Source organism: Vidua chalybeata, chromosome 28 (genome assembly GCF_026979565.1).
Source record: "Vidua chalybeata isolate OUT-0048 chromosome 28, bVidCha1 merged haplotype, whole genome shotgun sequence".
In the NCBI taxonomy this organism is placed as follows: domain Eukaryota; kingdom Metazoa; phylum Chordata; class Aves; order Passeriformes; family Viduidae; genus Vidua; species Vidua chalybeata.
The window spans coordinates 3238828-3265412 of NC_071557.1; the positions used below are offsets into that span (position 1 = coordinate 3238828).

A 26585-nucleotide genomic window follows, 5' to 3' on the forward strand; every position below is an offset into this window, starting at 1 on the left:
TTTCGCGTTCGCGGCGTTCGCGCCTTTTCCCGCCGCAGCCCCGCCCCCATGGCGGGTACCGGTGCCGGCGGCTACCCTCGGCCTCTGACCCCTCAGCCCGTACGTGACCGGCGGGAACCCGGGCCGCGGCTGAGCGGCTGTCCCCGAGTGGGAGCGGGGGAGGCCCGGCTGGGGGGCCGGGGGGATCGCGAGCGGTCTGCAGGATGAGGGGGGCTGGGGGATCCTGTGGGGTCTGCAGCCTGAGCGGGGCCGGGGGATCCTGTGAGGTCTGCGGGCTCAGGGGGGCCGGCGGGATCCTGAGCGGTCTGCAGGCTGGGGGAGGGCCGGGGGATCCTGTGGGGTCTGCAGCCTGACCGGGGTGGGGAGATGCTGTGGGGTCTGCGGGCCCAGGGGTGCTGGGGCGTTGGGGTTGGGGGTCTGGGGGCGGCTCTTGTGTGCTCGGGGGTTGCCGGTGCCAGCGGGGAGGAGGATTGTGCCAGAGGGAGTGTGTTTGCTGGGGGGAGGCGCTGGTGCCTGGGCATGTCCGGGGGGCTGTGCAGGGCCTGGTTCCATCTGGGAGAGGGGCGACCTGCCAAAGTGTGTTTTGTGGGGACTTCAGGTGTCCTGCTCTGGGAGGGGATTGTAGGAGAGGATGGTGCGGTCACCAGGATAAGTTTGGGGATGCCCTGGGTTGGGAGGAGAGGGGAGGAAGGGGGGCTGAGGGGTGTGCAGTGTGCAGAGGGAGGGTCAGACCCGGACATGGTTTGTATTTTGGGGGTGGGGGAGATCATTTTCAGGGGGACTGTTGTGTTTTGGGTGGGACCCAGGTGGGACCCATTTATTTTCCAGACCCATCGTTAGAGCCCCACACCATGTTTGCGGAGCAGGCAGCCCCCACGGCACAGGGCCTGCTGGCCCCCCCCTCGGCTGAGCCCCCCACCTTCCCCAGGGTGGCCGTGTCGGGCTACTCAGACTGCTCGCAGCCCTTCCAGCTGGGCGAGCGCAGCTTTGCCCGGCAGTACGCCCACATCTACGCCGTGCGCCTCGCCAGCATGCGGCCCAGCCTGGAGCGGCGCGCCCGCAGCCGATGGGGTGAGCCCGGGGAGCCCCTCACCAGGGGATAAAGGGGAAAACACTGCCCTGGGAAAAACAAAACACTGCCCCGGGAAGAACACTGCCCCAGGAAAAGCAAACACTGTCCCAGGAAAAACACTGCCCTGGAAAAACACTGAGGGGCTGGGGCATGTCCAGGGGTGGGGACAAAGCTGGAGCAGCAGGAACGGCTAGAGGGGCTCAGGCTGGAGAAAAGGAGGTTCAGGGGGAACCTTCTGGCTCTCCACAATTTCCTGGCAGGAGGCGGCAGCCAGCGGGAGGGTCGGGCTCTGCTCCCAGGGAACAGGGACAGAACAAGAGGACACGACCTGAAGTTGCACCAGGAGAGGTTCAAGTTGGATGTTGGGAAAATTCCTTCACGGAGAGGGCTGTCCAGCCCTGGCACAGCTGCCCAAGTCAGTGCTGGAGTCCCCATCCCTGGGGGGAAATAACAGCTGTGTGGATGTGGCACTTGGGAGCATAGGTTAGTGGTGGCCTTGGCAACAAACATCTGTGGAGTTGTCTTCAGGTTTTATCTCGGTGTTTGACCAGATTTGTACCTGGAGTCCAGAAGTGAGTGTTCCTCAGTCTGGATGTGCCCTGCAGGCATCCCTGGGGGCAAGATCCATCCCTGTTGGGGGGAGTTCATCCCTGCCAGGCTGGGATCCACCCCGAACCTTCCTGCAACCTGAGCAGCTCCAGTGTACCCAATTGTGCCAGTCCCCAGCAGCATTTTACCCTTGACAGGGGGTGTGCAGCAGAGCAAGCTCAGCCACCCAGCTCTGGCATGCACAGGAATGATGGGATAATACATTTGCAGCTGGATCATGTGGAAATTCCGCTGCAGCTCCCACCTGGAGTGCTGGCCTTGGGACAAATGCATTCCCCATCACAGATGGAAGGGGGGTGTGGGCAGGGAGAACATGATTGCCTTGGTCACATTGCCCCACACACTTGAGGGAGCAGGAGTTGAGTGTGAGCTTTGTCAGGGTGGGGCTGGGGGGCCCTGGCCAGGAAGTGGGGCACAGGAGGGTGCAGAGGGGTGAGAGGTGCTGGTTGTGCTGGGGGGGGCTGTTTCCTGTCCTGGGGGGGGTTGTGGTTCTGTGGGTGGGACCCTCATGCTCAGAGTTTCCATCCGCGGGATGAAGCAACTTGGGCTCTCCCCCCCCCTCCCTGGCCTGAGATCGAATTTCCTTCAGCTTTGCCCTTCTATGGGCAAAAACCCCTTCAGTGGAAGCTTTTGGGCTGGACGCCTGTTCTTGTACTCTCCCAAGCCCCGTGGACCGTGTGGAAGCAAAGCCACTGCTGGTCCTTGGTTGGCCACCCTGGACTCTGCCAAGTGTGACAGGACCCAGTGGTTTCTAAACTCCACCTCCTGGAGTCCTGGGATGGGACCAGATTTTGGGGTTTGTTTCCCAGCAGGAAGCGCCTGCAGACAAAAACCTGGAGAGCACAGCCCCCTCCCCCCGAACACACATTTTGGGGAGTTTGAGCCAAAAATAAGAAACTTCAACGGGATTGTTTTTGTTCTGACTCAGAGTGTTTGCATTCCTGGGCTCGAGAATCCATGTTTCCAGTGTGGGGTGCCAGGGATGGCAGCGGGGTGCTCTCCCTGGGACAAGAGTCACGCTCAGCAGCGTGTGATGAGCAAAGTGGGGTTTTTGGGAGGAGAAACGTCACCCAGAAAGGACGAGGAGCTGGTGCAGGCAGTGTTGTTTTGCGAGAGGAGACCTGGAGCAGGTTCCTTGCTCCTCTCCAGGGCCTGAGGCTCAGGATGGACTTCACAGGCTGGTTTAAACGGGGAATGACAGTACCACGGCCACATACTGGATGGGAGGACACACACTGGATGGGGCTGGAGCACCTCAGCATCCCCAGGAGTGGGTTAACAAGTTTTGGGCTCATCTTGTGGTGAGGGAGATTTTTGCTCCTCAGCCACACAGTGAGTGCAGCTGGGGCTGCGATGCTTCTTGCAGCTCCCGAGGTTCTCCCAGCCTGCATCCCGTGTGGATCCCTGCCTAAAGCCCAGGGACCTGTCAGCATGCCAGCACCTTCTCTGGAAGTGATGGGGATCCTGAATTCCAGCAGGGATCTGGGGCAGAGGATCTGGCCCTGGCAGAGATCAGATTTGGGGGTGTTGAGTGATCTCCTGCCTGTCAGCTCCAGGATGTTTGGGTCATCCCCTGGGTGAAGAGCAGCAACAGCAGCCCGCCCTGCCCAAGGTGCCTCCTGGGCCCTTCCCGGGCAGAGCTGTTACTAGGAGCTGAACACACCATCATGATCCAGCTTCCCCCCCAGCACAGAGGAAATGCCTGCAGGCTTGCAGGCTCTGGAATGCTCCTCGGCCCCATCTGGCCCACACATGTCTGCTGGGCGCCGTGCCTCGAGGAGAAACAGGAGGCTTCCCAACATTCCCCAGCACCTCAGCGCTGGGGCCCTCCAGCTGCTCCTGCCAGCTCCGCGCTGTGCCCGCTGTCACCCTGAGGCCGCTGACCCCCGGCTCTCCACAGGGAACGACATTGCGGTGCGGAGGCTCTCGGAGCTGCAGGAAGGTGAGGAGTGCTGTGTGGTGGGGACACTCTTCAAGGCCATGCAGCTCCAGCCCTCCATCCTGCAGGAGATCAGCGAGGAGGTAATGGGCTCACCCGCTCCTCCTCTTCCTCCTCCTCCTACTCTGCACAGCTCGAGGGGGAGTTGTGCCTGCATACCAGAGAGCTCAACTGGGCTTCCATGGCTTCCCTGTGCTCGTTGTAGCCAGGGAACTGGCAGAGGTTTGAGCAGGATGGCCTGTGCCCAGCCTGTCCCTGTATGCCACCTTGGTGCCAGCGTGTGTGGATACCTTCCACTAGCCCAGGTTGCTCCAAGCACCATCCAATCTGGCCTTGAACGCTTCCAGGGATTCAGGGGCAGCTACAGCTGCTCTGGGCAACCTGTGCCAGGCCCTCACTACCCTCACATTCCTTCCCCATATCCAATCTAAACCCACCCTTTGTCCGTCTGTTCCCCCTGCCTGCCTGCCACCACTCTTGCTCAGTGAGTGAAACCGGCCCATCCAGGCAGTTCCAGCTGCCAGGACCCCAAACTGGGGTGTTGGCTGTACTGGTGGTGGGGGGCTGGGGTTGGGAAGGGTCCTTGGGGGCTGCTGGTCCTTGCTGAGGTTATAAAGCTATCCCTGTGCCCTCGCAGCACAACCTGGTGCCTCAGCCACCCCTGCCCAAGTACATCCAGCCCTCTGACGAGCTGATGCTGGAGGATGAGCTGCAGCGGATCAAGCTGGAAGGAGCCATTGACGTGCAGAGGCTGGTGACAGGTAAGGGGCAGCGGTGGCTCTGTGGTGGCAGCTGCCCTGCAGGGGCTGACCGCCTGCTGTGCCGTAGGGACCATCGTGGCTGTGTACGGCCGTGAGCAGGACGACGGCAGGTTCCTGGTGAAGGATCACTGCTTCGCTGACCTGCCGCCACCGCTGCCCTGGAGCGGGCCCAGCTCCGACCGGTGAGGCAGCAGCCGCAGGACTGGGGCTGGCACTGTGTCCCTGCTGTGTCCCTGAGCCCCTTGTGCCAAGGGGGCTGGCAGGGGGTCTGGGCTCCCTGCCCCAGCTCTCTGCAGCCCCTAAGTTTGGGAGCATGGCACACTGCCTGAGCCTCTCCGTACATCCAGGTTCGTGCTGCTGGCCTCGGGGCTGGGGCTGGGCAGCGTGAGTGGGGAGGCCCTGCTGAGCACACAGCTGCTGGTGGATGTGGTGACAGGGCAGCTGGGTGCAGAGGGCGAGCAGAGCTGCGCTGCCCACATCACCCGTGTCATTCTGGCCGGGAATCTGCTGAGCCAGAACACCCAGAGCCGAGACACTCTCAACAAGGTACGGCAAGCAGAGGGCCGCGGCCTCGCCGTGCTCCTGGGGTGCTGGGAGGGTGTGGGGAGGGGGCAGAAGAGATGCAGGGTTGTCCCTCACTGTCTTCCTGCTTACCCAGGCCAAGTACTTGACCAAGAAGACACAGGCTGCAAGTGTGGAGGCTGTGAAGATGCTGGATGAGATCCTGCTGCAGCTCTGTGTGGGTGCTTGGGGTTGGCCATGAAATCGGGTTCCTCTGAGGGAGGGAGCCTTGTTCCTGAGTCCGGGGTGCCGAGTGGCAAAACCCCCTTCCCCTGCACCCAACTTCCCTTTGAGCACCCCATATGGGGAGGCAGATCATACCCAGCTCCAAATCCTTCTCCTGGGATCTGGCCTCCTCGGTGAAGCCAGGCGGGGTGTCCTGGGGAAAAGAAGAAGAGGTGACAGCAGGGCTTTGCTCTGAGCCCCCTTGGAAGGCACTTTGGCCACCCAGTTGATCCCTCTACCCACAGACCTCGGTGCCTGTGGATGTGATGCCCGGCGAGTTTGACCCCACCAACTACACGCTGCCACAGCAGCCCCTGCACCGCTGCATGCTGCCCCTGGCCAGTGCCTATGCCACCCTGCGCCTCGTCACCAACCCCTACCAGGCCAGCCTGGACGGTGTCAGGTAAGCAAACCTACCAGCTCTGCTGGCTGTCAGTGGTGTGGGACCATGGGACACGTCCTGGCGTGTCCAGCATCTAAAGCTCCCCTTCTTTCCTCCATAATGTAGGTTTTTAGGGACATCAGGACAAAACATCAGTGATATCTTCAAATACAGCAGCATGGACGACTACCTGGAGATCCTGGAGTGGACACTGCTGGCGGGACACATCAGCCCCACAGCCCCAGACACACTAGGTATGGTGAGGGCTGGGGGGTTGTTGAATGGGGGGGCTTTCCCAGGGGCTCCCCCCCTAATTCCCATCTTCCACAGGCTGTTACCCATTCTACAAATCTGACCCATTTATCCTCACCGAGTGCCCTCACGTCTACTTCTGCGGCAATGCGCCCCATTTCCAGAGCAAGCTGCTCCAAGGTGGGTCTCGCAGCACCCCCAGATCCTTCTGGGGGCTGCTGGGGGGCTCCTCTGCCTGACACCCACCTGTGTTTGCAGGGAAGGAGGGGCAGCGGGTGCTGCTGGTGACGGTGCCAGACTTCAGCGCCACGCAGACCGCCTGCCTCGTCAACCTGCGCGACCTCAGCTGCCAGCCCATCACCTTCTCCAGCTTTGGGGCTGACAGCGAGGATGGGGACATGGACCTTGGACACTGACCACAGGGAGGGCACAGACTCCACAAGGGGTCCTGGCACCCACTGCCTTTGTCTGTCCTCTGGGAGGGTGACAGAGCTGGGGAAGCACTGGAGGGACAAGATGTTCTTACCAATATAACTTGATTTATTTGTGTAACAAAAACTGTATGGAGGGGAGAAAGGCTGTGCCCGCCTCCATGGGCTCTACCCAGGAGAGCAGTACCACCCCTGCCACCCCAATGGGACACGGACAGTGGGCTGGCACTGCCCAGCTCCGAGGGATGGGGTAGCATGTCCCTGACAGCACCCAGCTGTTGGCGACAATGCCTGCAGTCCTTGGAAGCAGCAAGGTGAGGGGCTGGAGCCCACCTGGAACAGCTGCCTGGGCTCAGGGAAGATGTCGGAAGCGGATGCCAAAGCGTCCGACCATGGCTTGAAGCAGAGTGAGAGGTCAAGTGTCCCTAGTCCCCAAAGTTCACGGTGTAGGTTTCGGCCGTGGTGAAGGGCTGCGCCGTCCCCGTGTGTAACTCCCAGCCTTCCATCTCTGTCACCAGCTCGGTGACCACCTCTGTCTCGGTGTCCATCTCCCAGGTGCCAGCAGTGGGCGGCTCCTGGCTCCAGGGCGCGTAGGCCGTGCTGCTGAAGGGGAAGGGCAGGGCCGTGGTGGGCGGCGGGGCCGAGGTAGCGTTGAGGCGCCGCAGCCGCATCTGCTCCCGCAGCCGCATGCGGTGCCGCAGACGCATCCGCAGGCGCAGGCGCTCACGGGGCGTCATGGGCCGGCCAGGCACCACGCGGCGGATCGGCCGGTTCCCGTTCATGGCCATGATCTCACGGATGCGCTTCCAGTTGGAGCGGGACAGGACGAAGTTGCACTGGGTGGCCCCGATGTCGTAGAGGACGTGACAAGTCTTGACGCTGGGGTTGTAGCCCTCGGCCCGCGCTGACACGCGGTACTCACCCGGGTTCAGGATGCGCCAGTAGTCCCCGCCGCTGGCTGCAGATACGGGGGGCAGCGGGGTGGGGTGGGGGTGGTGCTGCCAGTGCCCTGTCAGCACCTCACAGTGCCCTGCCAGCACCTCACAGTGCCTACCTGTCCTGACGTTGTGGTTGATGCCCCCCACCACAATGGTGGCATTGGCTATGGGCTCTCCCTGCTGGTCTGTCACCACACCCTTGATTCCCCGGTGGATCTGGGTGAGGAAAAGGGATGAGTGGAACTGTGTGGGACAGGTGGGGCAGCTGTGGTCATGTCCCAGTGCACACCTGCTCCATGAAGGTAAGCAGAGACTCCTTGTTGTTCTCCCACTCCTGCTGCAGCTCGCTCTCATGGGGGAACTTGTCACAGCCCAGGTAAATGGAGAGCTCCAGGCAGTTGGTGTGCAGGTAGCTGAAGTCATTCATACCTGCAAGAGCATAGACATGCCCACCCAGGCCCTTGCTCACCTGCCAGTGGCCAGGTTATGAGGCAGCCATGCCACTGGCCCCAACTTACTGCCAGCCCGGGGCCGCCACTTGGCGCCCTGCACGATGCCCATGGCGTCGGTTACATCCTGTGTGTGGCAGCCCCCACGGAAGGTCTCGGCCATGGTGAGGTGTGCTGAGGCATAGGAGATGGCGAGCCAGCGGAACACGGCGTGGTCGGGCGTCTCCTGCAGCTCGGGGCGCTCATCCTCATAGTCCAGTGGGCGAGGGGCAGCTGCCGGCGTTGGGGGACTGGGCCGGGCCGTGTCGAAGGGGAAGGACACCAGCTTCTCCCCACCCTGCAGGTTGGCTCCCAGTACGAAGGGGTTCTTGTCCATCCACGCCATGACAGCCCGTGTCTCCACTGCCACCTGTGAGGCAGGCACAGGGCATGAGGTGTCACCCCTTGCCACCTCTCCCCGCCTCTGTGCCTTGTGCCGCACTCACCGCCGCATCCTCGGACAGGTAGTGCTCCGGGATGGGGATGTGGTGGTTGGGGAACTGGTGGGGCACCAGCCGCCTCTCCTCAGCTGCCCACAGCGCTGAGGCCAGGTCGGGGAAGTTCTCAAAGAGGTCAAAGCCTTCCTCTGTCCAATGGCCCAGTGCCCAATTGCCCAGTTCAGAGCCCTGTGGGTAGCCCAGGGCACTGGTGAGTCCAGGGGGGCTGTGTCCCACCACCCATGTCCCATCCCACTGTTCCTGGTCCCATCCCCTTTTCTGACACATCTCAGGTGTCCAGCTTGGAGCCCTGCAGCCAGTCCAGGGCACTGGTGAGCTGTGAAGGGGGGGCTGCATCCTACTGCTTTGCCATCCCATCCCTCTGCCCCACAGCCCACCCCACATCCTGCCCCACTGCTCCACTGTCCCATCTCACTGCCTCATGGCCCCTGCCACCCCCTCACCGCCTCGTGGGCCAGCTCGTAGCCATCGGGGTTGAGGGACGGGATGAGGTGGATGCGGGTGTCGGTGACCAGGCCCCGCACGCGGGGATTCCCATCCTGGTACTCCTTGCACAGGAACTGCAGCAGCAGCAGCAGCAGCTCCCGGCCCAATGCCTCGTTCCCGTGCAGCCCCGCCGTGTACCGGAACTCAGGCTCACCTGGAGGCAGGGGCCGAGGAGGGTCAGCAAACCCCTGGGACCATGGCTGGGGGCCCTAGTCCCTCACACCTCCCTCACCCGTCTCGTGCTCGCCCGGGTTGTCGGAGATCTCCATGGCGTAGATCTTCAGCCCCCGTGAGCTCTTGCCAATGTTGTAGATGCGGGTGATGGTGGGACACTCCTCATTCACCACTTTCATCAGCTGCAGGGTGGGGAGAGATGGGGGTAGTGCTTGGGGGGACAAGCCCACACCCTGCAGAGAATCCCACGCCCATGGAGGATCCCACCCTGTGAAGATGCCCACCACCATGGAAGTGCCCACAACCACAGAGAATGCCATGCCCCAAAGATGCGCTCACCACCACAGAGATGTCCATTCCTCATGGAGGATCCCACAACCATGTGTGCTCCATCCCCTACAGAGGATCCCACCCCCCCACTGGATCTGCCCCCCAGCAGTGCCCACCTGCCTCATGTCCTTGTAGGAGTGGTGTCGGAAGTCCAGGTTGTCCGTGGAGGTCACCTCATTCTGCTGGGTGTAGTAGCTGCTGACAGCTGTGGAGGGGACAGGGACACAGCAGTGTGGGATGGCTGCAGAGATCCCACCCCCCCATGGCCCCCAGGCTGCTTCGGGGTGACTGTTACCAGAGAGGGGGCACCCCAGGACCTCAAGGCGCAGGCAGAGGCTCCCATTCCAGCGCTGGGGGTAGATGCGGATGTACCGGGCCACCATTGGCTCAGGGAACTCGCTCAGCACCGGCGTGTCCTTGTCCACGTTGCCGTAAAACATCTGCCCAGGAGGGAGAGATGTACCCAAGAGGCTCCCCATGGTTGCCATGTCACCCGCCCAGAACAGTCCCCACCATCTCCTCGTAGCCATTGCTGTACATCACCCAGTGCTGGCTGTCATTGCTGAAGCCCACGTAGAAGCTGGTGACAAAGTCATCGCTGTGGGAGGACAGGGACAGGTTGGGACAGGGGGTCCCCACACTGCTCCCCCGCCCCACGTCCCCAGCTCCAGCCCCAGGTGCCCGTACTGGATCTGGGAGTCGCGGCCCTGGGTGATGACCCCGGTGAACATGGTGATGCGGCGCGTGTCCACCTCAAGCCAGTGTGCCCGGCTGTCATCCTCGGCACACCACGCCCCGTCGAAGAAATCGTCCTCGTTGGTGCCCGCCTGGGGAGCAGGGAGTGGGGCGTGGGCGAGAGTGTCACCGAGATCCCTGGGGTGGGCGCTGGGTGTGACTCTCACCTGCATGTTGAGGCGGCCACGCTGTGCACCCAGGCCGTGACGCAGCATGGAGGAGGCCAGGATCTGGTCGTCCTCGATGCGGTGGGACTCCAGCCCAATTGGGGGACACCCTGGGGACAGCAGGGGGTGATGGGCTCCCCCCCCCCCGCCAGGCAGGGTGTCCCTGTCCCCTATCACCCCAGGAATGGGGACACTCACTTTTCTTCTCTGCTGGAGGGCCCCATTCCTCCTCATCTGGATCCCACTTCTTTCCTCCTGTTTTTTGGGGTTTTCCTGGCAAAGGAAAAGGCACAGTGAGAGGGGCAGGGGCAGGGACAGGTGTGAGGGGACAGGAATGGGGGCTGGCACCCACCTTTGCGGTCCTGGCCCTTCTCCTCTGCCCAGCGCTCCTCCTCCTCCTCCTCCTCTTTCTTGGGCTTCGCTGTTGGTGAGGTGACACCCACCCCAGGGACGTGACACCAGTCCCAGGAACATGCCACCCACCCCAAGAATGTGACACCCACTGTGGGGATGGAACCCAGCCCAGGGACACACCACACTCCCTGTGGCTCTGCCATCGACCCTGGGGCACACGTGCCCACCATGGGCACATCACCCCCCTCACCGGCCCCTGCCCACCCTGCCCAGCCCCCTCCACCCCTCTCACAGGGTCTGATTTTCTCCTCATCTGTCTCCATCCTGTCCTCTTTGTCCGGGTGCTCGTGGGGCTTCGTGGGGGGGGGCAGCCCATAGGTCCCTGGGGGGCACAGCATGGGGGGCTGGGCCAGCCTTCTGGAGATGGGGGGCAGGGATGGGGATGTTGGGGTGCTGGGCTGCCCCATCCCTCCCAGGTCCTCACTCACACTCATCGTAGTCCGGTGGCTCGAAGCCCTCGCCGTAGTCCCCTTCGGTCACTGGGCCAGGCAGGGGGGGCTGCGGGAGGGGCCGTGGGGGGGGCTCCTCCGGCTCTGCTTGGGGGAGGGGAGGGAAGGGGCTGTGCTGGAGATGGGGAGGCAGTGAGGGTCCCCATGCCCCTGCAGGGTGCCCCCTGTCCCCTATGGGGTCCCTATGGGGTCAGCCCCCCGCTCGGGCACCCACATTTCCCTTTTGGGTTCCCAGGTACCATGAGGTCCCCATGTCCCCACCAGACCCCTCTGTATCCTTGTAACTGGGATGCCCATGCCCCCAAGAGATCCCCACAAGTGTCCCCCCAGGACTCCCCCATGCTCCAGTGGGAACTCCATGTCCCTACAGGGTTCTCCATGCCCCCACCGGGTGCCCATGTCCCTGCAGGACCCCTCTGTATCCCCTCAGGAGCCCCGTGCCACCAAGAGATCCCCACACCTCCACAGGGTCCCTTATGCTGTCCCTATGTTCATCCCAGCTCCAGGCTGCCCCAAAATGCTGCTTCTCTGGGTTCCCAAGGCTGCGGGCTGTCCCCCACGCTCACCCTGAGCAGTGCCAGCCCCCCATGTCCCCATCCTGCCACGTACGCGTCTCCTCGGGCTGGGGCCAGACCCGCTCAGGTCTCCTCCTGCTCGGGGGCTTGGGGGGCTTCTGCTGCCGCCGGACAAACTCGACTGGGGACACAGAGGGGGGCACTGGCTTTGTGCAGAGAGGCAGGGGGGACGTGCCCTCCATCCCTCCCTGTGGGCCCGGTGCCCCCGGGCACTGCCCAGCACCGTACAGTCCTCATAGTCCTCCCGCTCCAGCTGCTCATTGTAGTCCAGGGTCGGGGGCTCCGGCTCCTCGGGCACCTCTGCGGAGAAGGGGCATGGGGTGGCACTGGGTTGCAGGCAGGGGACAGCAGGGAGGTGGCACTTGAGGACAGGAAGGAGGCCCTGAGGTAAGGGTGATGGCCCTGGGCACAGAGGAGGTGGCACTTGGGAGCAGGGAATTAGTCCAGAGCGCAGTGGGGTGCAGGGAAGGGACACCAGGGAGGAGGGAGGTGGCCCTGGCATGCAAGGTGACAGCACTGGGATGCAGGGAGATGGTGCTGGGACAAAGGAAGGTGACATAGGGGTGCAGGAAGGTAGCATTTGGGAACAAGGAGGTGGCCCATGTTGCAGGAGCATGGCCTTGGGGAACTGGGACATAACATTGGGGTGCAGGAAGGTGACATTTGGGGACAGGGAGGTAGTCCCAAGACACAAGGAGATAGCCACTGGGTGCAGAGCAGTGGCCCTGGCCTGCAGAGGCATGTCCCCAAAACATGGGGTCGTAGTCCCCAAGACATGGGGACTGGGCACTCACCTGGCTGGGACTCAGGGTTCCAGTCCTCCCGGCCCAGCCCCCAGCGCTCATTTGGTGGCTCTTCCAGCTTTCCTGGGGACAGAGACAGAATGAGGGGCTGGCACGGCCTCCCAGGCCCCTGTCCTGGCCCCCCTCCCTGCCCCATAGGGGGAAGAAAATCCCATGGGAAGGAAAGTGGGAGGACAGAGGGGAAACCCAAGGGGACAAAGCCCGGCCAGCTGTAGGTGCTGCCAAGGCAGTGGGCAGGATGTGGGGTGAAACTCTGCTGGGCTGAGACCTCCCACCCAACCTCACTGGTGGCAAGATGGGTGTCCCCAAAACTCACCTCGGACACCTCCATCCTCCTCCTCCTTCTCCTTGCGAGAAGGCTCCAGGAACTCGGGTATCTCTTCATCCTCCTTGCCCTGTGAGGGCTGTTGGATAGTGGGGGGGCTTGGTGACACTGGTGGCTTCTTGCCAGAGGATTTGTTGGCCTTGGGTGGCTTCTCCTTGGGCTTTTTGGAGCCTTTTGGGGGTTTTTCAGAGCCCCTTGGGTTTTTTTCTGAGCCTTTTGGTGGCTTTTCCTTGGATTTCTTGGGGGGTTTGTTCTTGCCCTGGTCCTTATCCTTGACCTTGTCCTTATCCTTCTTGGGGCCCCGGGGTCTCTCCTTAGGCTTCTTGGGGGTTTTTTCCTTCTTCCCCTTCCTGGGTTTCTCAGGCTCCGGCAGCGACCTCGGAGAGTCTGAGGGGACAGGAGGGGGAGCAGCCACCCCGAGGCAGGGTGAGCGTGGCGGGGCCGGGCTGCGGAAAGCCCCATCCCGCCAGCCCCGTTCCCCGGAGGATCCTGGTGCCGATCACTCACCCGTGCCGGTGCCGATGCTGAGGTCGGTGCCGAAGCCCAGCTCAGTACCGTCCCCGTCCCGGTCCCCGCCGTCCCCGGGTCCAAGGAAACCCCGCAGAAACTCCTCAATCTCGGCGTCGGTGAGCGCGGGGGGGCCCGGGGTTGCCGCCGGTGCCGGTACCGGCAGCAGCGGCAGCAGCGCGGCCGTCAGCAGGAGGTAGGAGCGGGGCGGCCCCGCCGGGACCATCGCGCTCCGCACCGGCCCCGCTCCCCAAGAGCCCCGAGAGCCCCGGACGGGCGGGCCGGGGGCGGTGCTGCGGCCGGGGGCGGCACCGAGCAGCGGCGGCGCCCGCGGGATCCGCTCGGCGCCGGCGATTAACGGGACCGGGATGGCACTGAACGGGACGGGAACCGACACTGGTACTGTCGCCGGCCTGGTACTGGCACTGCACCGGGACCGCCGGGAACCCGCACTGACACCGCGCGGGACTGGCACCGGGACATCGGCACCGGGGCACCGGCGCCGGGACTAGGACTGGCACCGGGACACCGGCACCGGACTGCCTGGGACTGGTACTGAGCCCACACCGGCGCCGTGAGGGGCCTGGCTTGCAGGGCCTGGGGACCAGCACGACACCGGTGCCACAAGCCCAGCCCCACGTGCCTGGCCCCGGGGCTGGCACCGACACCGCGCTCCCAGCACGGGCGGGCACACAGCACACGCCTGTTTCCCGTATCCAGCACCCCCTGTGCCCCCGTACCCCGGCACCTCCTGTACACACACTGCACACGAGATCCCACATGGAACATACAAAGAACACACACTGCACATGAGATCCCACATGGCACACACACTGCACATGAGATCACACACGGAACACACACTGCACACAAGATCCCACACCCACATGGGTCACACACTGCCCACGGACCCTACACATGCCTGGCAGTGCCTGGGGGCTGGCAGTGCCCAGGGCTCCCCGCACATGCACCGCATGCACACGGAGGAAGCACACACTCTGCACACACATTACACACACGTGGCCCCAGCCCAGCCCCCCTGCTTGCAGGGTTGAGGATCAGGCTGCTGTGTGCGCGCCCAGGTGGCCCCTGGGGCACAGGGGGTGATGCTGGGGGTGCGCTGGGTGTCCCCCACCCGCCCGGCCCTGCAGGCTCCCTGGGCCCCGGTGGTGGCAGGGCCACGTGGCAGCCCAGGCCGCCAGGATCGTCACATGCGTGACCCCCCCTCGTCACACGCATGGCCCCCCCAACCATGACTCACTGTCCAACAATGCTAAGGCCTGCCGGGAGCTGGGGGGGCCCCACCTGCACCTCCCGGTGTCCAGCATTATGGACACCAAACCCCTGGCATTCCTCCCCAGTTCCCACCAGGATCCTGCTGCATCCATCACCAAAGAAAAGCCCTTTTATTCTTTCTGGGGAGGGGCTGGGGGGGAGCAGGGAGAAGGAGGAGCTCAGGGGAGGGACTCAGAGAAGCCACCATGTCCCCCAGCACCTGCAAGAGGGGTCGGTGAGCTGGAACCCCCCAACCCTTTCTCTCCTTCTATTCCTAAAGTGACACCGGGGCAGGAAACTCCGAGAGGGAGGGGCTGGGCTGGGCTTTTCCTTGTTCACAGTGAGTTTGGGGGCAGGGAGGGGGGTCCCACGCACTTGGCTGGGCTGGATCTGCGCTGCAGGGGAGGTTATTCACTCCCAGTTCAAATATCCGGAGCATGTCTGGGATGAGGGAAGGGAACAGTGGGGAAAGCAGGGAGGAGAACACAGGATCACACGCGGCAAGCTGAGTGTGCTCAGGGTGGTGGGGAACAGGGCCAGGATTCACCTGTCCTGGTCATGTCAGACCCTGCAGGATCCCAAAATTATTCTGATGAACTTTTCCAACAAAATAAAATTGGGAAAGTGGCTTCTCCAGTATGGCTGGGGCAGGTCCAAGGTCACGGGGTGGGAGGGAGCACAGGGGGGAGGTAATTTGTTCCCTGAAAATTCCCATGAGGGATTTGTCACGCCCTCCTTCCCATTCCAAAGCCGAGGGAGGAGGGGGAGACCAGCACTGCGTGCTCAGGGTGGGATAAGACCCTTCCTTCACCCACCCAAGGGCAGCTATGGGGGACAGGGGGGCAGCGCCTGGGGGGCCCCACTGCTGAGGGGCTGGGGAATGGCACTTCAATGAGAGAGAGAGAAACAGAGAAGAAGAAAAAGCCATGTGTCGTTTGGAAGAGTCAGGCAGGAGCTGGGTGGTCTCGGGGTCTGGAGCAGTCCCAGGGCTCTGGAGCCCCCCCAGCAGCCCCCCTACTCTATCAGTTCCACGTAATTGGCCGGGAACATCCCGAAGTGGCCGTCGGGGCCGTAGCCGCGCCACCAGCCCTCGTCGATCATCTCGATGTTGGTGATGATGTTCTCAGGATCAAAGGAGATCTCGGTGTCATCAGCTGCAAGTGGACAGAGAGGGGAGCGGGCTCAGAGCACCTGAACCACCCCAGCCCTGGGGCTCCCAAGGGATGTGGAGCTGCTGGAGGGAGTCCATGGAAGTGCTCCAAGGGCTGGAGCCCCTCTGCTCTGGAGCTGGGAATGTTCACCTGGAGCAGAGAAAGCTCCAGGGAAACCTTAGAGCCCCTTCCAGAGCCTGAAGTGGCTCCAAGAGAGCTGGAGAGGGACTTGGGACAAGGGATGGAGGGACAGGACAGGGGAAATGCTCTGAGGGTCTCACCAGCCTGGTAGTCATAGAGTGCCCGGGCACAGAGCCCCTTCCCCGCCAGGTCCAGAGGCTCCTGGTACTCCACCCTGTAGTCATATTTGGCATCGTCCACTTGTTCCTTCAGGAAGGAGAGGAGAGCAGGAATTACCAGGAGAGCAGTGGGAGGGAAGAGAACAACAGTGTCCAGTGCCCAGGAATGTCCATCAGCCCCCGAGGCTTGGGAACCCCTGCCTGGAGGTTCCAGGTGCCCTCTGGAATAAAACCTGGGCTCCAGGGAAGCTGTGCCACATGTCTGCCACAGGAGCAAACCAGCTCTTAGCCAAAGAGCCAAGGGGGCCACGTCTCCACCTGGCTCAACATCAATCCCTGTCCCTTGGGATCCCATCCCAGTGGAAACACCAGAGAGCAGTGGCAGACACCCCTTGGATCCCTCGGGACCCCTGCTGCAGACACAGGCTCATCCCCCAACAGATGAGCTCCAGCTTCTGAAACGTTTCTGCTGGAGCCTGAGCTGGCTGTGGTTTGCTTTCCTCAAGAAAGGCTGAGGGGATCACTGAGCCCATCTCCTCTAGAATCCTTTGGAACCTGCTGGACCCTTCCAGAATGAGAAAGTGCTTGGAATGCTGATGGTTTGGTGAGCACGGAAGAAACCAGAGGGGCCCCATGGCAGCGCAGCACAACCCCACGAGGAGCCACTGGAGAGCCCTGGAGTGCACCAGGAATGACTGGGATTGCCAGCTCCACTGGTCCAGATGTGCAGAGAAGCAGAAGGAGGAGAAAGGGCTTTGGAAGAGGCTGATGGATCCTCTCCCCACAGCGGTTCTGGGATGTGGTGCTGACAACAGCTACAACAGCCCTGGGGTGCAGGAGGGGTCCCAGGGACTCAGCACCAGTGTCTCCCACTGGGAGCACTGGGAAGGGACACAGCAGCACCCCTCTGCCACCCAGGTGCATCCTGAGTACCCCTAAGCTCTGGGGTTTCGCCATTTCCTACGATTTCAGCTCAGGAAAGTGTTCCAGGCTCGTCCTAGGGATAGGACAAGCCACGCTCTCCCACACAGATCTGGGGTCCCCAAACTCACCTGGGGGGGCTCCTCGTAGATGGCCATGGGCTCCGGAGGCTCCTCATACAGATTCTCCTCCACGTGGGACCCTGGCACACCAGAATTGTATCCAGAGTCTCGTCCTGAGGAGAAACAAGGGATCTGTCACCAAAACCCTGCCCTGTCCCCTCACCTGGCCCAGGCTGGAGTGACACCACGTTCCTGCTGTGAGCTGGGCATCCCCCGGGTCCCCTGTCCAGCCAGGGATGGAGCAAGCAGGACGTTGGGGAGTGATGGAAAGGACAAAGGAGAGATCTACCTCAGACAGGGAAGGGATGAACACAGGGAAGGGATAAACTCGCTCAAAATGGAAAAATTCCCATGGAGGGGAAGGGCTGGAGCAGAGGTCCTGGCCAAGAGCAGCATCTAGTGGTGACAGCAGCCTGGGGACACTGGAGCTGGACCCCAGCACAAACCTGGTTCCCTGCCCACGGCAGGGCAGGCGGAACTAGGTGATCTCTGAGATTCCATCCAAGCCAAACCAATCTGTGATTCCATGATTAAGGAATCATGCCAGCCCTCAGTGCCACACACAGGGAGACCTCTGGGCACAGCCAGCCCTTCCCTGGAATCGCTTCCTCCCCAGACCACTGGGAAGTGCCATGGCAAGGACACCTTCCACCGTCCCAGGTGCTCCCAGCCCCAGTGTCCAGCCTGGCCTTGGGCAGTTCCAGGGATCCAGGGGCAGCCCCAGCTGCTCTGGGCAGCCTGTGCCAGGGCCTGCCCACCCTGCCAGGGAACAATTCCTAATTCCCAATATCCCATCCAGCCCTGCCCTCTGGCAGTGAGAGCCATTCCCTGTGTACCTCAGTGCCACAAGGAAACAATCCAGGCCAGCTCTGGAGCAGGGAAACCCCTGCACGGGGGTGCAGCCACCTCAGCTGGGCAAGCCTGACTATCCAAGCCCCTTGTGGCAGGTCTGGAGGGAGGCTGGGGGTGCACAGAGCCAAATTCCAGCCTGAATTCCAGCAGGAGATATCCTCATCCCTCAGGCACTGAGCCTGCAGCTGAGCACAAGCAGGAACCATCCTCATCCTCAGCATCACACTCAGCCCATGCTGCAGACAAAGCCCAGGGGAAAACCAAACAGAATCTCCATGCCCGGCCTCCAAATGCCCAATTTTGTGAGATCCAGCTGGAAAGAGGAGGAGAAAAGCTTTGGGGAGCGCAGGGAGCCAAGCACATACCTGCTGCAGGCACTGGGGAGGCTGGCGGGGACCCCCAGAGGTCCCGGCTGGGGGAAGCAGGGCTGGGCACCGAGTTCACCTCCTTCTGCAGGAATGGGCTGCGCAGCTTCCCTGCCAGAGGAGAGGAGGGGGCTGCAGGAGCTGCTCAGGCAGGGGGCTCCCAGCCTGGCTGTGCACCCACACACTGCTGGGGCACCATCCCAGGCAGGATTTTCCAGCTCTAATCCCGGTTTAGGAGAACAAGTTTGGCAACTGGTTACAGCAGCAGCCAAGGGAAAAATTAAAAAAAAAAAATTAAATTAAAGGATTTTTTGTGGAGGAGGAAGAGCTGGAGGGCCCTGCCTCTGGCTCTCCATGGTGACTTTTGGAGCACCCAGAAGTCCACAGACATCAGACTGGGAGGGGATGATGCAAAGTGGTTTCTGCCAGTGCATTTCCTGTGGCAGGAGGTGACTGAGCTGGTATCTCCTCATCTCCACCTCCAAACCAAACAAAAGCTGAGGAGGATTCCCAGACAAGCCCTACCAGCACCAAGACTCCTGCCTACCTTTATCTCTGATCAATTCCAGGGCATTTATCTCCCTTTCCTGCATGAAAACCATCAAATCCTAATGAAACACCTCAAAGTCAGTCTCTCCTCATAATGTCTAACCATCAAAAAAAAAAAACATTTTCCCAGTGTGGCATTCCCTCCTCTCCCACCCATGGCTTGCCTGCCCAAGGAAGTAGGATTCATGCTCCTATCACCAAGTGAAAGTGATTATTCTGAATTAATTCAAGGTGCTTTGGAAGTGGTTGGGCTGAGGAGGATGAGGAGGAGGAGGAGGAGGAGGTGGCAGAGGCAGTCACCCAGGGGTGTCACGTGCCCATCACAGCTACTTCCTCAGCTGCTCTCAGCTCCGGTTTGCAAATTTCCTGATTTCTATCTGAGAGATCAGATCAGGCTCTTCCAACAGCACAAGGTTCTGCTTGGCTGGGGCAGTGCAAAAATTTGGGTGAAATTTCATTCAGTCGGGATAGATTGCGACAGTGGTGTTAACAGATTGAACTCTAATTTAAAAAAAACCAAAATAACCAAGAACTTTAAGGCTCAGAAGGAGAATCAGAGTTTGGAAATCTGCTGTCTTTGTGATTAAAGCTTGGCTGGAGCCTGACACAGCACAGCAGAGAACATCAGTGTGCTGAGACCTGTCAGCTGCAACCGTGGCCTCGCAACACCGCTGCCCCAGGTGCAGAGAGACCCAGTGGGGCCTGGGACTGCCCCCAGCACCCCCCCGTGTCCCCAGGCCGTACCTGGCTGTGCTGGCAGCCCCGTGTCCCCTGGCCCCACTCTCTCCCTTTGCTTGAAGATGTCGCGGGGGTTGACAGCTCTCTGCGCGATCAGTGTGGCTGCCTCCTGCCCAGGGTGGGGGCACACGGCCAGTCAGGGCCAGCAGCACAGGGGGCAGGGCCGAGGCAGCCCCCCCCATCCCCGGGGATTCGGGGGAGCTGCTCACCTGGGCTTTCTCCACCGACTCGCTCCTCCTGACGCCCTTGCGTGCCTCGCACTCCTCGACGCGCTCCTTCTGCGGCGCGGGGCAGCACTGGGCAACCAGCCACCCTCCGGCCCTCACCAGCCCCCTCCAACCCCTGCCAGAGCCATCTGCCCCCCCACGTCCCTGCTGCCCCCCTCAGCCCCCTCCAGACCCCAGGAGCTGTGATGGGAGGGGGATGAGGAGGAAACCCTGGATCCGGGAGGGAGACACAGGAATTCTGGGCTGGGAGCAGCGACACGGTGTCATGGAGTTGTGGAATGGTTTTGGTTGGGAAAACCCTCTGAGAGCATCGGGCACAGCTGCTCCCCAGCACGGCCAGGGCCACCACTGACCCATGTCCCCAACTGCCACATCCACACAGCTGTTACAGCCCCGCAGGAATGAGGATGCCAGCACTGCCCTGGGCAGCTGCACCAGGGCTGGACAACCCTTCCCATGAAGGAATTTCCCCAGTATCCAACTTAAACCTCCCCCGTGCAATTTGATGCCATTTCCACTTGCCCTGTCCCCTCCACCATGGATAAACCTCGCCTGGGGCCAACACCAGAGCTCACCCATTGCTGCTGCTCCCTGTGCCTGTTCTCAGCCTCCTGCTGCTGCTGGAGTCTCCTGTGGGGACAAATGGGTTAAAACTGAGGATTTGAGACCTCATCCCACTATTACAGGCCCTTGGGAATAGCACTTAAAGCCATCCCTCATGTTGGTAATGCTCCCCCTCACTTCAGGGCCAGACAAGGTGCTACAGGTCACCCTTGAGGAGAGGAGCACAGTGAGAGGGGCAGGAGCTGCTCCAAGAAGTGGGATCATTCCAGGAAAATCTCTTCCTTGGGAATATGGACGTGAGCATCTTTACATGGGAGCTGGGCAGATTTTCATGGAGTCGTCCCTGTGGGGCTTGGAGCTCTCTGGACGTCTGACACCCCAGAAACAGGGGCCACAGGTGCCAGGCAAGAGTTTGGGAAGCAGAAGGGAGAGGAGTCCTGGAGCAGGATCCACGGGCAGGGAAACTCAGGGGTAATGCTGGACGAGCAGCCAAACTCCTTGGGGGTTAGCCAGGGAGATGTTCCCTCCTCAACTGGAGTAAGACCCCCTCATATCTGTTCTCTTAAAGCAGATTTCCTGGGACTGCAGGAATCCCAGCAGCAGGAAACGCATGGAATCCACCACTCCCTAAGGACCAAACTCTGCTGGAGTGGGGGCGGCTCAGAGAGGCAGTGACAGGCACACCCGGCACCACAGGGACCCCAGGGAGCAGGACAGGCTCCGATTCCCAAAACCCCGCTCACTTCTGGGCTTCGATTTCACTGGATCTGGCTTTAAACATCTGCTCCCGGCCCGCCGCCTCCTGCAGCTCCCGCTCTTGCCGCTCGCGCTCCAGCCGCTGCTGCTCCTCCTCCACCCTCCTTTTCTCCTCCAGCCGCCGATTCTCCTCATCCTTCTGAGGGCAGAGGGCACCGAGGCGTGGGCTGCTGAGCTCACAGGGGTAGGGGTCCTGCTGCCAGCGCCTGGAACCCCCTGGCCCTCTGCACCCTGGGGCACGCGGCGGGTCCCGGGGGCACATGGTGGGTCCTGGGGCTCATGATGGATCCCAGGGGCACACAGCGGGTCCCGGGGCTGGTGGTGGATCCCAGGGCACTTTTCCAGTCAGGAGGTTCACATGTTCTTGCTTAACCCCATAAAAGCCAAGGTGAAAGGGAAGGAGAGAGGGAGCAGCCCTCGCAGAGTCAAAACCCAGTTTCCTCCCCCAGCTGGGGTTTGCTGGGAGCTGGGAAGGCCAGGAGGGCCAGGGTGCATCCCAGCCCTCCCTCCCCGAGCCCACCCAGCAGCCCTGAGCCAGATCCAGGTGAGATAAAGGAGCAGCACCTTCCCCTTCAGGACTCGGCCCCTCCTCTCGGAGCACCCCAAGGCAGCCGCTCTGGATCCCTGATTCCAGGCAGGACTCCCCAGCTCCCAGACATGGAGTAAGACTGGAGAATAGTCTCCAGCTAAACCCAAACACTTTGTGCTCCGAGGCACACGTTCACTCACCTCTGCTTTGGCCCAGAAATTGTCCTTATTGACCCTCTTGATCTCAGACATCGCGTTCGTCTTCTGGTACACAGAGCCCTGAGCAAGACACAGAGAAACCACCTTTCTTGCATTTTTTTTTGTCAAAAATCAGTCCAAATCAGCACAGTCTGGGACTTCCCTTAGAAGTCCCCATAACCTGATGCTGTGCCCTACAATTTAAAGGAGGGCTGGGTGAGGCCAGCGATGTGCACGTGGCCAAAAGTAGGGAATTGCTGGTCCTGGCACAGGTGGCTGCCCCATCCCTGGAAGTGTCCAAGGCCAGGCTGGATGGGGCTTGGACCAACCTGGGATAGTGGGAGGTGTCCCTGCCCATGGCAAGGGATGGGACTGGATGGGCTAGAGCCCCTTCAGGCACAGAAGGGGCTCCCTGGACCCTTCCTTTCCCCAGGCTGAACATTCCACTAATGTGCCAATGGCCAGGGTGCCCCTTCCATGATGGGATGAAAGTGGTCCCAGACCTTCCCCACACCCAGAGACACCCAAAAGCCCTCACAGACTCAACTCACCACAGGAGCCTGGGGCCCCAAGTCCTGGAACTTGCTGCTCTCCTTGTGGAAGCTGTAGTTGGCCCCGGAGGCCTTGGCCACTTTCTCCATGATGATCTCAGGCTCCACGTCCTCCTCTGCCCGGGCATTGATGGTGACGTGAGCCCCCTGAGCAGGAGGAACCAGGACAGGGGTCAGGGGGTCACTCTGGGAGCCCCCAGACCTGCAGGCACCCTGCCCTGGGAGGTCCTGCCTGTGCTCCCAGAGCTCCCAAGGGAAGGAAAGGGCTTCTGCTGAGAAGGAGGAAACATCCAGAGGGATTTTTTGGGCAACTGGTCGACTGGAAGATGTTCCTGAGCGTGGCAGGGTGGTAGAGGTGGATGGTCTCAGGTCCCTCCCACCCAAAGCAGCCAGTGACTGCCTTAGGAAGGCACGAGCAGGGTCAGACCTTCAGGAAGTTGGCCACGGTGCTGACGTGGTTGGCGCAGGCTCCTTTCCGCACGTCATTGACACCTTCACCCGTCTGCAAGGAGACACCAGCAGCTCACCTGAGCCCCTCGGCGTGCATCCAGGGCTGCAGCACCTGGACCTGAGCCTGAGCCCCTCAAGGCACTGCAAGGTCTCCCTGGAGCTGACTCCCCTCCAGGCTGATCCCCAGCTGTCCCAGCCTGGCTGCAGCTCCCTCCCAGCTGCCCCAAGGGCTGTCCCCACTCACCCAGTTGACGAGGACGTATTTGGGCAGCCCAGAGTTGGGATCCTTCACGCGGCAGAAGCCGTACATCACCTTGCCACTGTTGAGCTCCTCCACCATCTCCTCCAGCCCCCCATCTGCCCCGGGAGGAAGGAGAGGGGGTGAGTCCAGCCCGTTCTGTGTGTGATGGGAGCAGCCAGACCCATGCCAGCTCTGCTCCCTGGAGATTTTCCCCATTAGGTGTGGGGCTGTGGTAGCTCAGAGAGGCTCAGAGCCTGTGTTTACTCTGTAAACACACAATCTGACCATTTATCACCCACGTGATCACCTGGGAGCCAAGCCCCAGCCTTTGCCCACCCCCTCCCATCCCCAGCAGCCTTCATCACCCAGTTCCTCTTCCTCAGGCCTTCCCAAGCCCCACGTGGGCAGATCCTGGATCTCAACCAGGAGAGAGAAGAGGAAGGAGCTGCTCACACTCCCTGATCAATTAGAAGCTTTAATGAGAACAGGCAGCTGCCAGTTTTGCCCACAGGTTCCTGCACAAAACCATGCTCAGAAACACCTCTGTGAGGGGGGGAATGGGGCTGAGGAGTGGTGGAGGAATTGGCTGACCCTTGTTCCTGCTTTGCAAGATGGAAGTAGAGAAGGAACCAAAAGGGAAGCATAGGGCAAGGTCTTGCTAGTGCACCACAGAGAAACTCCTGCCTCAACGCCTCCCTCCCTGTTACACCCACCTAGAGTGGTCTCAGTGCTGCTTTGAGGGCTTGGGAGTGAGCCCTAGAGGGAAAACCCCACACAGGGTTCAGGCAGGGGCAACGGAAAGGGAACAGCATCGCTCCCACTACACCCATAAACTACCAAGAAAGGAGGAAAACCACCAAATATGCACACTCTCATCTCAAAAATATTCTCCCAGACCACAGTTCCTCCTGTGCTGGGTTGGCTGAGCCCTGAAAAGTGGGAGAAGAGCCACTGGTCCTTACCACCCCTGGCAGGAGCAAAGAGACCGACACAGCTCACTGTTCTGCAGCATCACCCAGATCATTTCCTTCTCCCTATTAAATATGTATGATTTGGCTCTAAATTTGGCTCCGAACCCGGCAGGAAAGTTGAAGGTTGGAAGTTTGAAGCTGGTTGGTGAGAGCTGGCACAGAGGGAATGCTGGGGGGAGCTTGGGGCACACCCTCTGCAGCTTCCCAAAACTCCCCAAAACTCCCCAAAACCTTCATCTGGGACTCAGCAAGAGTCTTCCTCAACAAAATCCCCCAGCACCAAACCCCTGGCTCCCTGTGCTCCACCACACCCCGTGGAGCATCCCAGAAACTTCCACAGGGCTCCACAGGCTGGGAAAAGCACTTGGAAATCAAGGGAGAAGCTAGGGAGGAATGAGAGGATGCAAATCCCAAGCGTGGGGAAAACGGCCTGGATGCGCTGCTTCCTGGAGGCTTCGGCTTCCCAGCCAGGGGTGTTTGGGTGAGAATCAGACAAAAAATAGATAAAAAAGAATTGCAGGAAGAAGGGACTTGGACATGAGGGGCTTTAAGAGCATTGAGTAGGGAGCCCCAGCTGAGTGAATGGCTTTGGAGTATCATGTGGCCCTGCCTAAATCCAGGATCTAAAATACTTCAGGGATGCAAAGAGCAGCCAGGATCCAAACTTTGGATCCCCTGGAAAGGAGGAAAATGGCAGGAAAGGGGAAGCAGAGCTGGCAGTGAGGCTCTGCTCCATATTCCTCACTCCGAAATCCCACCAGACACCCCAACACAGCTCCCAACCCTGTCCCACCACCAAGGGCACCCCAAAACAGCCTCGGAGATTAAACCCCCCGACATCTCAGGCAGGTACAGTGAGTGAGATGAGCCCTGGAAGCCCCCCAGACCCCTGGAAACAGGGGGATGGTCCCCAGAATCCTCACCTCCGGAGCCAGCCACTCGCAGGTCATTGCTGTTGCCTTCATAGGTGAACAGAGCCCTAAAATTAAGGCAGAAATGGGATTTTTAGCGAGCACAATGCTTATCTGGGATGTTCACACACCCCTGGCACCTTCCGAGGTGCAGAGCGCCACAGGGACCTGCCACCCCACAGCCCAGGGACCTCCTGATCCCCCCAGACACCCCCTGAGCCCCCCACCGCCCCTCTCACCCACCCCACATCACCCCAAACACCCCCCATGTCCCCCAAAGCCACCGGCCCAGCTGTACCGTATTTTTCCCAGGCCCTCCCCCCGCTCCCACCCCCCCATCCCCTCCACACCCCCTCGGATGGCCCTGCATCCCCATCCCCCACCCAGACATCCACATCCCCCCGAGCCCTTCCCAGCCCCCGCCTCCCCACCCATCCCCGTCCCCCCCTGCCCCGACCCACCCCCGGCCCCGCCGCCCCTCCCGCACCAGTCCGTGCGGCTCCCCGCGGCCACCACGCTCCCGTAGGCCTCCTGCAGCGCCCGCCCGTTCTTGGCCAGGTTCAGCGCCATGGCCGCGCCCGCTCCGCCCGCCGGTGCTACCGGCACCGCCCCCCGTCCCGCCCCGCCGGTGCTACCGGCACCGCCCCCGGCACCGCCCCCAGCACCGCCCTGCCGGTACTACCGGCACCGCCCCCCAGATGCTACCGGCCCCGCCCACGGCCCCGCCCCGCCGGTGCGTCGGCCCCGCGACCCCGCCCCGGAAGCGCACGACCCCGCCCCGGACAGCCCCGCCCTATCAGGCCACGCCCACTGAACTATACGCCGCGCCCACGACTAGCAAGACCACGCCCCTAGATTTATAGACCACGCCCTGTATTGCTAGACCACGCCCCCGACCGAGAGAACGCCCCCTCAAATAGCAGAGCCCGCCCCTCATGACAGACCCCGAGAGGGAGACCCCACCTCCGGACAGACAGGCCCCGCCCCCGCCGGTAAGCCCCGCCCCCTGTCCCCCGTTTCGGGGTCCCTCCGGACCCCCCATCCCCGATGTTCCCGGGGGTCCTCTCTCCCGGGGCGGATCTGGGGTCCCGATCCCGGGCTAGCTCCTGCGGGCCCCGTGCGGGGCGGGTCGGGGTCCCCCGGCCCAGTTTGAGTTTCGAGTCTACCGCCCCATGGGGGTCCCGCACCCCTGGTTCTCGGGGACCCCCATCCCGGGACACCCGCTCCGGTTCTCGGGGTCCTCTGCGGCAGCGCAGCCCTGACAGCACCGCCCGCATCCCGCACAGCCTTCCCGCGGCCCCGGGGACAGAAAATCGCCGTTTCCGGGGGTTTCCCTCATTTCCCAGCCTGAGGGGCGGGGGGCTCATCGGGGATGTTTGCGGGTACCGGAGCGCTTCGGAGCCTGGAGCTTTTTGGGGGTGTAAATGCGTCTCAATTTTAGCCTCAGACATCAACATTCTGCCTCTCACCGCCCCGTGGCGATGACCCTCCCGGAAGGGGGGCGGGAGGAGGCCTGGGGGGACACGGGAGGGGACCCGAGGAGGAGGGATCGGTGCGGGGGAGGGACAGGCGGTGTCCCCAGGAGGTGTTAATGGGACATTAGCGGCTCATTGTGCCCCCGGCCCTCCCCCGCTGCCGGCACTGCGTGGGGAAGGGCCTCTCGGGACCCCGTTCTGTTCCCTGAGCCTTCCTCCACATTCGGGGTCTCCCTAAAGTTGGGAGAGCAGCAAGGACGGGGAGATGGAAGGGGGGATTCCCCCCAAAAAATCCTGCGGCGTCTCACCCCCCCTTCCCCCGCGGGCTCGGGGGCCACGGGGGGAGCAACGCACCCGTGA

At 61.8% G+C, this 26585-nt stretch overlaps 3 protein-coding genes across 5 annotated transcripts; 1 reads left to right on the forward strand and 2 right to left on the reverse strand.

The window, feature by feature from the left end:
- The first annotated feature begins 5 nt into the window (after positions 1–5).
- On the forward strand, positions 6–6332 carry POLD2 (DNA polymerase delta 2, accessory subunit). Of its 2 annotated transcripts, none has more exons than XM_053966397.1 (11): positions 6–99; positions 829–1071; positions 3582–3703; positions 4258–4381; positions 4449–4563; positions 4729–4927; positions 5040–5120; positions 5413–5570; positions 5676–5803; positions 5880–5981; positions 6060–6331. In XM_053966397.1, the coding sequence occupies exons 2-11, from the start codon at positions 852–854 to the stop codon at positions 6215–6217; spliced, it is 1407 nt and encodes a 468-aa protein (XP_053822372.1). In that variant the 5' UTR covers positions 6–99; positions 829–851; the 3' UTR covers positions 6218–6331. The 2 variants fall into 2 exon arrangements, with proteins under 2 accessions (XP_053822372.1, XP_053822371.1); XM_053966396.1 differs by lacking the exon at positions 6–99 and adding an exon at positions 1333–1555 and having other exon boundaries at positions 981–1071; positions 6060–6332.
- Positions 6321–13337, reverse strand: AEBP1 (AE binding protein 1). 2 transcript variants are annotated; one of them, XM_053966362.1, is made up of 21 exons: positions 13082–13337; positions 12566–12961; positions 12241–12312; positions 11675–11746; positions 11481–11567; positions 10851–10955; positions 10655–10744; positions 10361–10429; positions 10207–10281; positions 10009–10118; positions 9794–9933; positions 9620–9704; positions 9402–9546; positions 9223–9311; positions 8835–8958; positions 8560–8756; positions 8105–8284; positions 7689–8028; positions 7460–7599; positions 7287–7386; positions 6321–7190 (listed from the first exon to the last, which is right to left on the reverse strand). In XM_053966362.1, the coding sequence occupies exons 1-21, from the start codon at positions 13305–13307 to the stop codon at positions 6658–6660; spliced, it is 3375 nt and encodes a 1124-aa protein (XP_053822337.1). In that variant the 5' UTR covers positions 13308–13337; the 3' UTR covers positions 6321–6657. The 2 variants fall into 2 exon arrangements, with proteins under 2 accessions (XP_053822337.1, XP_053822336.1); XM_053966361.1 differs by having other exon boundaries at positions 10851–10958.
- Positions 13338–14468: 1131 nt separating this feature from the next.
- On the reverse strand, positions 14469–25331 carry DBNL (drebrin like). The gene is made up of 14 exons (XM_053966391.1): positions 25238–25331; positions 24763–24818; positions 22872–22984; positions 22605–22679; positions 22178–22324; positions 21630–21707; positions 20888–21039; positions 20156–20210; positions 19563–19631; positions 19360–19462; positions 18067–18177; positions 16859–16962; positions 15789–15894; positions 14469–15510 (listed from the first exon to the last, which is right to left on the reverse strand). The coding sequence occupies exons 1-14, from the start codon at positions 25318–25320 to the stop codon at positions 15371–15373; spliced, it is 1392 nt and encodes a 463-aa protein (XP_053822366.1). The 5' UTR covers positions 25321–25331; the 3' UTR covers positions 14469–15370.
- Between the last annotated feature and the right edge of the window lie 1254 nt (positions 25332–26585).

Bases quoted from the DNA above. Each gene is read 5' to 3' on its own strand.
- AEBP1 (XM_053966361.1), bottom strand. From the start codon at position 13,307: ATGGTCCCGGCGGGGCCGCCCCGCTCCTACCTCCTGCTGACGGCCGCG. The intron at 8,757-8,834 runs GTGAGGGAGGTG...CCCTGCCTCCAG, and splicing joins CCCGGGCGAGCACGAGACGG to GTGAGCCTGAGTTCCGGTAC. The intron at 8,029-8,104 runs GTGAGTGCGGCA...CCTGCCTCACAG, and splicing joins ACCTGTCCGAGGATGCGGCG to GTGGCAGTGGAGACACGGGC.
- POLD2 (XM_053966397.1), top strand. From the start codon at position 852: ATGTTTGCGGAGCAGGCAGCCCCCACGGCACAGGGCCTGCTGGCCCCC. The intron at 3,704-4,257 runs GTAATGGGCTCA...GTGCCCTCGCAG, and splicing joins TGCAGGAGATCAGCGAGGAG to CACAACCTGGTGCCTCAGCC. The intron at 5,571-5,675 runs GTAAGCAAACCT...TCCATAATGTAG, and splicing joins GCCAGCCTGGACGGTGTCAG to GTTTTTAGGGACATCAGGAC.
- DBNL (XM_053966391.1), bottom strand. From the start codon at position 25,320: ATGGCGCTGAACCTGGCCAAGAACGGGCGGGCGCTGCAGGAGGCCTAC. The intron at 24,819-25,237 runs GTGCGGGAGGGG...CCTTAATTTTAG, and splicing joins GCGGGGAGCCGCACGGACTG to GGCTCTGTTCACCTATGAAG. The intron at 16,963-18,066 runs GTATGTGCTTGG...GTTTCTCCTCAG, and splicing joins CTCCCCAGTGCCTGCAGCAG to GACGAGACTCTGGATACAAT.